The 14,056-nt window shown below is 38.9% G+C and overlaps 1 protein-coding gene across 6 annotated transcripts in view; it reads left to right on the top strand.

The window, feature by feature from the left end:
- LOC107698493 (supervillin-like) overlaps nucleotides 1-14,056 on the top strand; it is a 62,584-nt gene that overhangs the window by 30,216 nt on the left and 18,312 nt on the right. For 4 of the 6 annotated variants that reach the window (XM_016499515.1, XM_016499511.1, XM_016499516.1 and 1 more), the window contains 10 exons: nucleotides 568-2,784; nucleotides 3,501-3,671; nucleotides 3,953-3,999; nucleotides 4,651-4,715; nucleotides 4,871-5,007; nucleotides 5,585-5,680; nucleotides 7,049-7,313; nucleotides 9,189-9,759; nucleotides 11,375-11,963; nucleotides 13,203-13,326. In XM_016499515.1, coding sequence (XP_016355001.1) covers nucleotides 568-2,784; nucleotides 3,501-3,671; nucleotides 3,953-3,999; nucleotides 4,651-4,715; nucleotides 4,871-5,007; nucleotides 5,585-5,680; nucleotides 7,049-7,313; nucleotides 9,189-9,759; nucleotides 11,375-11,963; nucleotides 13,203-13,326 — 4,282 coding nt within the window. Of the gene's footprint in view, nucleotides 1-567; nucleotides 2,785-3,500; nucleotides 3,672-3,952; nucleotides 4,000-4,468; nucleotides 4,504-4,650; nucleotides 4,716-4,870; nucleotides 5,008-5,584; nucleotides 5,681-7,048; nucleotides 7,314-9,188; nucleotides 9,760-11,374; nucleotides 11,964-13,202; nucleotides 13,327-14,056 lie in introns of all 6 variants that reach the window. The other 2 variants (XM_016499512.1, XM_016499514.1) reach the window with 2 other exon arrangements.

Here is a 14,056-nt window from a genome sequence, read left to right as displayed (position 1 = left end):
GGAAAACAATGTTAATGGCATTTAGCTACCTGTTGTCTGCAGCATTGTGTTATTTTCTCATCCTCGAAGATATGTAACACTGCAAGTTGTCATGGGAGATTTAGTCAGATTTTCATGCTCTTTCAGTCACATAAATAGTGTTTACATTCCATTTCCGTTATCATGAAACTTACAACACACAACAACAAAAGCTCCGATCATGGCATCCTCTATTCACTGGTTGTTGATGTTTGTAAATGCTGCAAATAAAGATGTCGCTGTCGGCCATTTCAGAGTTCCTGCTGCCGGTGCGAATGCACCCAGGAAAACAGCCCAAGGGGGAAATAGGTTCTCTAGGAATCACCATGCTGGTTAGTTCCTAGAACTGAGGTCCTAGAACTACGTGGTGCGAAAGCCCTTATACTATTCTAAGATGAGGAAGTGGTTCTTATACTTGATGTGTGGGACAAAAAATGTTTAATCTATCATCATCTCTAATCAATTTGATGACACTTTCTCTCAGGATGATAGTAGGTCATGTTTTTAATTGGATGAATGTTAATTCCTCTTTTTCCTCCGTTAATGAAGAATACGAGTAAGAGAGAGACAGACAAGGGAGGACATCTCGGGAAGGGGTTCTGATTCAGGGCCAGATGCATCTTCTGTCAGACGTCATCCAACAGTTGCCCCTCCATATTTAGCTCCACGACCTCAATCTGCAAACCAACCGCGAACACGGAGCTCTGAACCCCCAATCCAACAACCTAATCAGGAGACCCGTCAACAAAGGGCACATAGTGCAGAGCGGCCGCGATTCCAGCGCACTCACAGTATGGACTCGCCTGCCTTTCAACATATAGTTTCAAGTGAAACTGGAAATCATCAGCGTGCCCAAAGTGCAGAGCCCCCAAACTATGAACAGAGTCCTGGTATACACCCTAGCACCATGGGTCGTCAGTCTGGATTTGGACAAATCAAGCAATCCCTACCAAAGAGAAATAGTCAAGATGCTCAAGAACCATCACAAATGCACAGACCTTCACAACAGCCACACCCAGCATACAAAGATCTCCAGCAGCCATTTCCTGGTACCAGAGATGCCCCACCACCTGTACAAAAGTATCAGGCTATCCTTCAACCAGTGCCTTTAGATCGGGACACTCGCCAACCAGCTCAAGTACATGCACCTACTCAGAAGCCTCTACATGAACATGAACACACCTTGCATTCACGTCTGTCACATGGGCATTATGGTCACAGCCCTCTGCAGTATGGTTCAGTCCAGGCACTGCCTCCAGCATATGGGCAAATTGTTTACTCGGCTCCTTCCCATACTTCTAGCCATCTATCTTCATCTTCTAATGCTCATGCAGCTCACCCTGTGCCTGGACCTTCACTTAGTAAGTCTGAGACAGTGGATCCCAAAGGACGATTGCCCATACCCAGTTTGGCACCTGCTGACAAAGAGGGTGAAGAGACTAGACGAAGGGCCAGTGCTGATCACATTCAGCCCATTCACAGAGAAGGTCGATCAGCATCCAGAGTGGATCCAGCTTCAGAAGGGTTACTTAAGAGCAGAAAAGCTGTGCTACCCTCAGAGATCCGCCGCAGGCAAAAGAGTGTGGATGATCCCATGCGTGGACAAACTGATGAAGGTTTGGAAAGTCAGAGAATCAGAAGGATCAGCCAGTCAGAGGAGATAGAGGAGAGAGGTGGAAGAAAGTTGCACCAGTTGGAAGAAAGGGAGGGGCCTAATGGAAGAGGAATTGCTCAGATGGAGGAGGGAACAATAGCAGGTGAAAAGGTAATTGGTCTACTAAAAGACAGAGAACAGCATTATGACCGAAGGACCAGTCAATCTGAAGAAAGAGAGGTAGATAGTGGCACAAACAATAGTTGGAAAGGTGAAGATGTGGGACGTGGTGTAAGGAAGATTGGTCAAAGAAAAGAAAACAAGCAAGTGGCTGGTATTAAAAAGGAGGAGGGTCAAGATAATTGGAGCACTCACCGGTTAGAGGGGATGGAACAAGGAGGTGTCAGGAAAGTTGACGAATTCAAAGAAAGAGAATGGGAAGTTGATCGAAGACAAGGCCACACTTTACAGTCTGTTGAACCACTGGTGCATGGTGATAAGAAAATCGGTCAAGAGGTAGAGGAGCAGAAACAAGGCCAAAGGTTCCTGCAAAAAGAAGTGGCAGAAGGACATGGTAGAAGACGACGGATTAATCTGTCAGAGAATGAAGAAGGGCATGTCAGACGGAGAAGGATAAGCCAATCAGAAGATGATTGGGAGGAACGTAGGGTACGTAAAATTGGACAGTTGGATGCATGGGAAGTGCAAGGAGTGCATCGAATGGGCCAGCCAGATGATAATTTTGAAAGACCTGACAAAGGAAAGCAGAGGTTAAACCCACATCTACCTGAAGAAATAGACACAGCTCCCACACAGCTAACCAATCAACAGCATTTTCTACACCATAGGGTGGGGGATGTTGGAGGCTACTTGCAGAAAGGTTCCTTCCTCCCACAAGCTCAACATCGAGTGAGCCAGGATGCAGGTGACCTGAGGCCAAAGGTGCGAATCCGCTCCATGTCAGATATTGGAGTAACTCAACGGTCTGCTGCATTGAGAAGTCTGGAGCATGCTGCCAGTCGAGAGTCTGCAATGGTGATAGGTACAAGGCTTCATACTAGAGAGCCGAGTGGTGTGGCCAATGGTGAAATGGGCACCTTGGACACAAGAGTTTCTGTGGCTAAACTGAGACATTCCTACCTGGAGAATGCTTCTGGACACAGACCTGAGCTGTATGTAAACTGGCATGTCAGCATGCTAAAACAAAGTTTTATCAAAGATGATGATTAAATCCACTAACCTCTAAGTAATAATCCCAACAATTGGATGTGAAATTCTGCCTTTTTTGATCATATGCAATCACTTGTGTGCTGCTCATCATTTAAAGGTTTAATCTGTAATTGCTGAAACTTTGCCACTTGTCATCCAAGCAGCTAAGTCTTCAACAATGACTTTGCATTTAAATCACTTAATCTAATCTCCTCTAACTACAGTAAATGGGCATCGGGATGAGATTTTGTAGATTGGATGCCATGGTACAAACTGCTTGATCTTAACCTTGCCTTGACATTGCGTGCAGAAATTTGATTTTATCTTCATCAAATGCATGATTATCATTGCTAAATAAAATGTATTGTGATTTGTTGATTTTTTGATTGATTTTATGCTGTATTGCTCCAAAATTTGGGGGAATTGGGATAACCCAGACTGACTTATCTAGACTAGCTTTGTTGCAGCATTCTGTATTTAATAAAGATAAAATTCAGTCTCAACTGTGGATCCCCTAAAGTGCCCCGAGATCTTTTTTGTGTGCACAAAAAAAGTTTTGTTTTTTTTTCTTTTTCTGCAGATGTTTCTATTCTGCGAATGTTGCTTTAGAGGCTCGGTACTAAACAAATTCTGAAAAATGTGTTTCTTTTGTTAAGACAATCTTTCCTGTCTAACAAAGGGAGTCTAAAGGAGACCAGGTTCCCATGGAGATCGATCCAGTTGTCAACAGTGACCGGGAGAGAGGAGCACGTCGGCCCAGACGTTACATTTCCCCTGGAGATGACAGAAAGTCATCTGAGAGGTTTAGAACCCAGCCAATCACATCAGCCGAAAGGCTGGAGTCTGATAGGTACAGTGAAACAGGAAGTCAGGTGTTGTACTGAAACTACTAATTTATTATCAGTAGTGGTAAATTGTCATTGTTTTATACTTGAGTATCCCTCAGTCTTTTAATAAATATACTTATCTGAATTTGGATATGAAAGCATTTTTAGAAAGGTTAAATTAGTATCTGAAATGTGCATTTGTTCTAGCTATGTAGTTAATTTTTCTTTTCTTTAGTCATCATACCATAACACTTGAATCCTCAGGGTCAATTATTTTTTGTTCTTTTTGTACTTTTATCTTCAGGTCCCATCTTAGTCCAGAGCTTCAATGTGCAGAATGCGAGTCAAAATGTAAGCAATATCAAACCAAATATCAGCAGCTGTGATTTGGCCATAGTCATTCTTTTACACAACCATTCTATAAACAGTATATCCAGTAACTTGAGTTTAACCCTCTTTTTTTGTCTAGTGGATGAAGAAAAAATGGATGAACGAGCTAAAATGAGCAATTACATCAGCTGAAAGGCTGGAGTCTGATAGGTACAGTGAAACAGGAAGTCAGGTGTTGTACTGAAACTACTAATTTATTATCAGTAGTGGTAAATTGTCATTGTTTTATACTTGAGTATCCCTCAGTCTTTTAATAAATATACTTATCTGAATTTGGATATGAAAGCATTTTTAGAAAGGTTAAATTAGTATCTGAAATGTGCATTTGTTCTAGCTATGTAGTTAATTTTTCTTTTCTTTAGTCATCATACCACAACAACTGAATCATCAGGGTCAAATATTTTTGTTCTTTTTGTACTTTTATCTTTAGGTCCCGTATTAGTCCAGAGCTTCATCATGCAGAATGTGAGTCAAAATTTAAACGATATCAAACAAACTGTTGTATCAAATATCCTCAGCGGTGATTTGGTCATAGTCATGCTTTTACACTACAGTTCTATAAACAAAGTTAATATTGAGTAACTCATGTTTAATCCTATTTTTTTTGTCCAGTGGATGAGGAAAAAATGGATGAACGAGCTAAAATGAGCGTGGCAGCCAAGAGGTCTCTTTTCAGGGTACAAAATCTCTTTAGCATACACAACTTGTTATATGAAATCACATGAAACTAATGATTACAAAAACATATGTACAGAATATATATTATTTATAGCATAAAAGTGCCAATAAATTTGCATAATAACCAAACTTTTTTTGACCTCTTGTCTTGCAGGAGCTGGAGAAGACTTCAGAGGGAGGTGTCCCCAAACCTCGATCACGCAATGCTGCGGTTGAGCGGAGACTCAGACGAGTGCAGGATCGTTCACGGACACAGCCGGTCACGACAGAGGAAGTTGTCATTGCTGCTACGTAAGTCATTTCCTACTTTTGGTTATGTAAAGGACCTAGTTTTCATATCATTAAATGAATCTCTTCACTACAATAAAAAAAAATGTTTGGCAAAAAGTGACAAATTCTGTGGACTTACCTTCATGTTGTTGCATTTTCCCTGGAACACAAAGACAATTCTGATGAAGGAAGAATTTTTAACAAATAATGACTTGAAGTTTGTATTTTATTTTGTATGAATTAAGCTCACATGGTCTACTTTGGTAGAGTTTTTGGAGCTTGTGGTCGGTCATTAGGAACTTTGAATGTTTGTAAAAGAGCAGCATGACATTTTTACTTTTGTGTTTTTGGAAAAATGACTGCATATGGGGGGGAAGAACAACATGAGGGTGAGTAATAGAATTTTCATTGTGGGTGAATTATTCCTTTAAGGGATAAACCCATCATTGTCTACTCACATTCCCATAATCACTTATTTGATGCTGAATTTTTTACATTGACCCTGATGTTTTGATGATTGCTTATACACCCCTACTTTTGCACTGATTCTTGTTTACTTCACTCTGCATTACTTTTTTGTTTTTGTCCTCCTGTAAAGTTCCCCCGCTTCCCCTTCTCAAGTCATCATTATTCAAACCACTGCTCCCAGAATCCCCAGTCCTGCTGTAGTCAGCACTTCCATGACTAGTTTCAGGTATCATTTGAATTATTTTGTGTATATATGAGGATATAGGCCTTGTCGTCTTGGGCTGCATGCTGTTTCTTAATTTGTTCATTGCTTGACTTGGACGTTTTATGGAAACAGAACAGTGTTCTTTGACAGCATGATTGCATATTAATAGAGAATTCAGACCATACTTAGAAGAAAGAGACAAATTGCCTGGTTCATTCATTGACTGGTGCGTTAGATTAATCAGGTCTCAAAATGTGGCAAGTCTCTGTGGGAATCTTTGTGCCAGTCCACCATCTGCTGGTGGATTGTACGTTCTGTTGTAAGTTGTTGTTGGGAGTGTGAAAACTGAATGTCTGACATGCAATTATGAGGTTATGCAGTTCCGTGATTGAAATGTGAGCAAGTGCCTGTGTGTATGAAAAAGTAAGAGTATTTTAATGTGTGTGAGCATGTGCAGATGTTTTGGGTGTCTACATTAGCGCGTGGTCACCCAGATTAGCTGTAAACAGTCACATGGTAAGTTGCAAAACACATTTGGCATTCTCTGTGCTTTGAAATGTCAGAGGTGTCACCCGTCTGTCAACAGTTTTATGAGAGTGACAGAGGGTGAGAGATTCACTTAAACTAGAAAGGCAAAGAGAGAGCAAATCAATGAAATTAAATTACAATAAGTACAAAAGCACAACACCAATGCTTGTGAGTCCTATGTCTTTTTAAAACTGAGAATGTGGACTGGAATATTGACCAGGGAGTGAGTTGAACTCTGTTTGTGTGTATTTATTAGGGTGAAATTATCTGATTGAAACAACAGACTCTCCCTGATTCAGTCTACACAGTTATCATCTTATCTAAGTGCTCAATTTGACCATAATATGAGATCAGCAAGTTCTCTGTGTAAAGAAGTATAAAACATTTTTCAAAGTTTTTTTTTTCCTTTTTACCAGGAACCATTTTTGCACCTGTTGTCTTTCTAAGTTCTTGCCACTGACTGTACAATTAAAGAGTTAAACAAAGTTTGACACTTTTGCACAATTTTTAATGCAGAAGTATCTAACATGTTACTGTCTTTATACAGCTATGTAGTATAATTACTTGTTTTTGTTAGTTTTAAAAGAAAAATATAACTATTATAAAAATATAAGTCATTTATGGACACAAGTCATCAGCTGACTGTATAAAATGTCATATTGCTTTCGCAGGTCTGATGACTGAATCTCAAAGACACAGACTTATATAAACAAATGAATAAACTGGATTACTTACTCACTGGAATACTTAATATAATTGTTTAAGTGTATTTTGTGAAGTTTTGTTAGCAGCCGGACTGGTCTCGGTCACTCTGTGTGCAGAAATGTATTATAGTATAACAACCTGTAATTCTCCTCTCAGTCTGCAGGCATCATCAGCACATGGATCGACCCACCATGAGCAGGAGAAAGAAGATGTTTCGAAGGAGGCGGTTCCGGGAGAAGAGGATTTGGGTCCCGAGGAGCCAGACTTATCAACACTAAGCCTTTATGAGAAGATGGCATTATTCAATCGCTTGTCACATCCCTCTGGCCAGTCAGCAAACGGACCCCGTCCTGACACACGCCAGCGTAGAGCCAACACCCGCTTTCAGACTCAACCAATCACCCAGGACGAGGTTGATCAGGTGAGGCCTCCCTCTTTTTACCTGTGTGCTAGTTCACTGTATTTAGAGACTATAATAACTTTTACATTTAAGTTTGGTGTCACTAGCGGTCTAGAAAATGTGCCCTTTACCTTAGGTAGACATTATTAAAGAGAGATCATTTAGAAGTTGTAGTTGACTCCAGAGACATTGTGCTATACACAGGAACTTACAAAAGACGTAGATCCGTCCGGTCTCACAGATCAACCTGCTGTGACTGATTCTGTTGGTCCCCCTCAGAGCGAGCAAGTAAGACTCTCTGGACTGAGGCTTTTGATTGGCTGGTCAGTGAGAGCTTTGCCTTGGCAGCAGCTGCTGATTGGTTAATTGCTGAGGCCCCAACAATGTTGCATTTCCAACTGGATATTTGCAACTGCTGAGTTGCATTATAACAGTTTCGTTACTTTATTTTAAGAGACTGACCTGTTTAATTTCTTATCTGAGTAACTGCATTTCACTGTGCCTGTGTTACATTATTTAAGGGACAGTTTACCCCAAAATTAAAATTGCCATTTACTCATATTTTTCAAACTTTTTTTTTAATGAATGAGATGTTTGGCAGAATGTTTACGCTGATTTTTCTTTGCACAGCAAAAGCATATGGAAAACATGGGCTGTAAGGCTCCAAAATGTAATCTTTTCCTCACACAAGGCCATATGGCTTCAGATGATATGGAATATAGCAAAAAAGGAGTACACAACTGTATTGTACTTCAAATCTTAAAAGTATCTTTTTGAAAAACTACTTGTAGATAATAATATTATTGAAATAAAAGGCCACTTAAGTGTACTTAAAAAGTACACGTTCATGACTAAAGTAAACCTTTTTTTGTAAAAAAAAAAAAGTGCACTTTATAATAATGTCAAAGGTTCTCCTGCAAAAGTTGAAAAGTACATTTTAAATAATTGTTTTACTAATCTTTTCTCGTGCTTTAAAGAAATTTCATGCTGAAGCACGTGAAGTACTTTATTATAATTTGAACTGTAATGTTATTTGATGTTAAATTGATTAGTTTAAAATTTGAAGTTCAAATTTAAGTTCATTTAAATTTCAACTTCATCATTACAAATGTGTAATAACAAATATATTCAAATACACAACATACAAGTTTCGATAGAAATGACATTAAAGTATATTTTATAGTTTACCATAAATGCATAGCAGTACATTCAGCACTGGTACACTTTGACCATTATTTCAAAGACGATATTTGTAATCATGAAATTATATATAAAGATGTGCTGAAGTTCTGTGTAAGTGGATCAAAAATACTCTCAAGTTCAACTAATTACATTTAATATAAATTTGACATTTTCACATTAATGCATAATAAGTACTCCTATTAAAAAATATGCTAAAGTGTACTTCGTTTATCACAAGGAACAAGTCACAACAACTTTTATGGTGCATTTTGAAGCTCAAAAGTCCCATTCACTTGCACTCATGGGGGTGAAAAAGCAGCCAGGACATTCTGCACAATAACTCCTTTTATATTCTACATCGATTTTTAGAGGTTTGGAAAGAAATGATGACCAAACATAATTTTCTTGGTGAACTATTCCTTTAAATAGGCAATTCTGTGCTTGCTATGAGAGACAGTTTTTCTCAAGAGCGTGGGATTAGAATTGTGTTTTAAACAGACGTTGATGATGATGATGATGATTAGTGGTGTAAAAAAAAATCAAGTTTGTTGCATGTCTGAGAAGTTTACCAATGAGTTTGTTTGGTATGCAAAGCACATCAGATCTCTGCAAGCTGCCTCTGAATCATGCATCCTGCATATGACCTCTGACCTCTCCGGGCTCTGTAAATGTGAACACCGTCTGAAAATATAATTATTCTTTCTATCTCTCCAGCTGCAAAATGGAAGCGTGAAGTTGGAGCCTCTCTCTGCATCACTGGTCCGCTCTGTTACCGCGGTCACCGCCCAGGCCTCTGTTGCCACGGTGATAAGTGCTTCCCCATCAATGACCGCAGATGTTCGCATGGGGATCTCTGCAGCTCCACCCACCACTCAGGCCTCACCCAATCAGGTGGTCTCTGCTCCGTTTCCGTCCTATGAGAGAGGAGTTCGATACTTCAGTCTTACAGAGAGTGGGGAAAGACCCACACCTGATGTTCAGTCCCCGCCCCCCGCAGAGCTGCCCGGCCAATCGGTGTACAGCAAGGGTGTGGCCGACGAGAGTGGGCGGAGGGGAAGACTAGGGTATTTAAGCAGAGAGGAGAGAGACACAGAGCTCCCCAGTGCGACTTCCCCTCTGCACACACATGCGCTCAGACACACACCCCCTCACGGCAGGGGAGACGCAGAGCTGAGTGGCCCACGGGAGAGGGAGAAAGAGGGTACACCCATCTCGCAGGGAGGCTACCTCTCGCCAGATGCCCATCAGACGGCAAGAGGAAGCGGTACCAGAGCCATCGTCTCAGGTAAGGATAGATAGAATGAAAAAGAAAATGGGTTTAGATCCTGTGCAAACCAATCAGCTGTGTCTACTGTCTCTGTGCACACAATCACACACATGCTGCACTGATTGGGTTAACTGGGTTAACCGGCCTCCAGCCTACATGCTGCTCGAGTCGAATGTGATTAGCATAATTTATCATACATCAAGCATGCGGCTCTCTTTGTCACGCAAAACTAATGATGCCGAAATGAATCGGGCAGAAGTGGCTCCGTGGCTTTTGTTTGCGTTCCCCGCCAAAGCTGTTACTATCCATTTGCCTGGAAGCAATAGGCGTGTGTGTGAATTGTTTCGTAGTAAAGAGGGAAATGAATGAAAGACGGGAGCGGTAAGACGACTGGAAGTGTGTCTCAGCGCACACTGATACAGACATGCTGTCAGCCTACAGGAAAAAAACACAGCGGTTTATTAGGTTCACGTTTGCCACATGTTAAAGGACAGCCATGATAGCAGAATGCGACAGTGGCTTTCATAGGATAAAGGGTGTTTTTAACATTGTGCATGTGTGTGTTTTGTGTGGCAGTGGTGCTTTAGGCTGCTGTCTGTTCATGTGTGTCAGATATTGATTGAGCTCTGTGATAAACATGACTCTGTGTGTGTGTGTGTGTGTAAGCAGATGGTGTAATGCATTTCTAGATTTTTATGATTTTTTTTCTTTATCTGTTGCATTGAATAGCTGTGGCTACACACATATTTGTCTATTATTAACTGGATGGATTAATGCAAATATTTGAATGGTATATTAGCGTTGAGCTGTTTTTGATTTCATCTGATTTAATTAGTACTGATATAATGCCTCTGCTTATAGTCTCATGAATCTAGTCTATTTTGTCATATCCAGTTCATAATTCCACCCCCCACCCCCTCAAAAAAACCCAAAACAAAACAAAAAGATTTATTTGATTTTTTCTAATTGTCATGAATGTAATATTCTTTTTTTTTTTCAAAGATGATTTTCATTAGATATTGAAATGTATATGTATTTTTTACTGTATTAACACAATATAATATTACAAAATATTGATGTAACATTTTTTATTTATTATTATTATTAATAATAATAATAATTCTGTCAAGGATGTTATGTGCAAATTCATAATTTCACCTCCTTTATTTTATTTTATTTGAGTAATGATTCTCATTAGATTCTCAAACCTATAAAGCATTTACTGTATTAAAGTACAAAATATTGAAGTACAATTTTTTTTTTATTGAAGTAAATTAGTATAAAATCAGCTTAGTTTAAAAATAATTAATGCCATTGCATTGAAAGGTAGTACAACAAATACTACCATGATGTAAAACAAAATACATTCTAATGTAAAATTACAATTTTTTTTTTTGCATTACATTAATGGAGATTTAGTGGGTGTTCAATTAAAATTCACAAAAAGATTTAATGTCACAATACAAGCAAATCTTAAAACTCCTACAAAAATGCTTATATTTTGCATTAAGAAATTTATTAATTTTTTTGGTGGAGAAATGGACATGTTTCTGACAGCTTTTGTGGGATTTACCCTGTAAGTCTCTTTGTATGTGTATTTGCTCTCATGCTGGATCTCAATGTGTTTCTCCAGATGCCTCTGATCCCAGCGTTCCCGTAAGGACGGTGAGCACAGCTGCGGTCTCCTCCAGAAGTTCTTCACACACCTCAAACACTCTCACTTACCTCCAACAAGCCCAGTCCTACACGCCTCTGCAGCCTCAACCAAAACCAGTGCAGCACCCTCAAATCGACACACCAACCCATGCTAGACCTCAAACACAACCCTACAGCCCGCCGACACCACCACAGACACAGGCCAAACCACAAGCACACCTCATTTCTGACTCTCAACCTCACATCCACGTTGACTCTCAGGCTCCTCCATGGCAAACCCAGCTGTTCCCTGAACCCCAGCGGCAGGTGCAACCCAGGGTCCCGCCGCAGACGCAGCCCAAACCGCAATCCTTCCTTCCACCTCAGTCACATGCCTACATTCCCCCTCAACCCAAGATACCCCCTCAAACCCAGCCCAAACCCCAGTGCGTCATACCACCTCCAACACAACCCCAAGAAGAGATCCTGGGAAAATACAGCCCCTCTGGACTCGTCGTCTCCAAAGACCAAAAGCCAGAGATCCACGAAGATCCAGAGGCCATGACATCTATGTCAATCAAAGAAAGGTGTGTGCTGGTTGTAAGTCACGCATACATACAGTATGCAAATCCTATGTATGGTAATTCACACAAAATATGGCATATTAGCGTAGGAGTCAAATTTTGGAAGTAAAAATCCTATTTTTCACTATAAAAAATTATTTTTTAATTAAGTAATAAACCTTTCAAAATGATTGTCCAGGGCTCAACAGTAGTCTTTATGTATTTTTATTTACCCTAACAAACTTGTATCTGGCTACAAAGTAACAATGTATATTTTGTTACTAACATATAATTTTAAGAAATAAAATGAAAGAATATAAATAAATACACTATCATTCAAAAGTTTGGGGTCAGTAAGATTTCTAAATGTTTTGAAAGATATTTCAAGGCTGCATTTATTTGATCAAAACATACTGTAAAAACAGTAATTTTGTGAAATATTGTTACAATTTAAAACGGCTGTTTTCTATGTAAATATATTTTAAAATATAATTTATTCCTGAGATGCAAAGCTGAATTTTACTCCAGTCTTCAGTGTCATGTGATCCTTCAGAAATCATTTTAATATGCCGATTTGCTTCTCAAGAATAATTTCTTATTACTATCAATGTTGAAAACAGTTCTAAAACTTTTTTTTTTATGGGAACAAAATGTGGGATACATTTTGTATGATACTTTGATGAATAGAAAGTTTAAAAGAAAAATTTCAAAACAGAAATCTTGAAATTTTTTTAAGCTAGAAATCTAGATTTTTATGTGTCAGGATGAGTATATGAAAGGTATGGCAGATGAACATCATGTTTAAAGCACGCTTATGCAATATTGCAGTGTAAGAAACAATGGAACATGTATTGGAGTGTGCTGATGGCTTTAGATGTTGCAGGTTGACTGGAGCTGTTCTCCTTCTGTCTTGTCTTATAAATGAAATTGGGTCATCTCTGCTCTCGGTGAGCGCTGATAATGCGGACAGCACTATTTTAGATCTCCCAGCCTTCCCCGCAGAGCAGGATGAAATGAGTACAGACAGAGAGATAGAGACAACAAACCGTGACAAAGTCACATGAGAAAGCTGAATTGTGAAGAATTTTGTATGCTGTAGTATTTGGTGGGATTTCTGAAACTGTTTTGTACAACAAACACTTTTCTGTTGTAATTTTTCATTTTATATTACAGTACACACTTAGTTATCTGCATGAGTTTCACATCTACAGTGTAAACGTCTGTTCAAAATGGAGTGAAGCGTTTGATGTTTCCTTTTCTCAGGTTAGCCATGTTGAAGAAGAGTGGAGAGGAAGATTGGAAAAACAGGATCAACAAGAAACAGGAAGTGGTGTCTGTAAGCGAGAAGAGTAGTCAAATAATGGAGGAGCAAAGCTTTACGAAAAAGGTAAGTATCTATGGCCTAGCGACATCAAATCTGGAAATGCATCACAGGGGTTACCAGGCAAAATGAATGAATTTCTTTTATAATGCATTATATATATATAAAGGCTTTAAGTAAAGTGTTCCCACAATGTGTCCCCACCAGCTACCCACTATTATAATAGTTTCTACATGTCTGGGTGCGAGTAATAATCAGTGTGGTGTCTATGATGTGAAACACTAATATAGTGTTGTAATGTTCTTACCATAAATTCACTTTTTACATTCATATGAAATAATACTACTCTGTAACTGCAGTTTTCATATTGTCATTGTTTTTAATTTAATTATATTCAGGGGTGTAAAAAGTACTGAGAAATTGTACTTAGGTACAAAAAAAAAGTACATAGTCAAAAAAAAAAAAACTTTTTTTTTTTTTGACTTTCAAAAACAGTAGAGATTTCCCCTTGTAGTATTTTTGATGCAATTTTATTTAAAGAAACCTGTTAAAATCACTGTTTTCTTGTTGTTTGGTTTCTCATTGATAGTGGGGAAAATATATTTATTATATGTGTAAACGTGTTTTATCTAAAATATAAAAGAAAATGTAAAGTTATGTGAGCATGAACTACTGGCTTGTGACAAGAAATCATTTTTTCATTGAGGAAAGATTTAAGTCCTGATGACATGTGTTTTGTACTTTTAAGTCTGCATGAAATTTTATACGAGTAAAAATATTCAGTTTTAACAGTACT

The sequence above is a fragment of the Sinocyclocheilus anshuiensis genome, unplaced genomic scaffold, assembly GCF_001515605.1.
Source record: "Sinocyclocheilus anshuiensis isolate Anshui unplaced genomic scaffold, SAMN03320099.WGS_v1.1 scaffold1910, whole genome shotgun sequence".
In the NCBI taxonomy this organism is placed as follows: domain Eukaryota; kingdom Metazoa; phylum Chordata; class Actinopteri; order Cypriniformes; family Cyprinidae; genus Sinocyclocheilus; species Sinocyclocheilus anshuiensis.
Note: the sequence above shows the minus strand (reverse complement) of the source record. Positions and strands in the feature narration are given on the sequence as shown.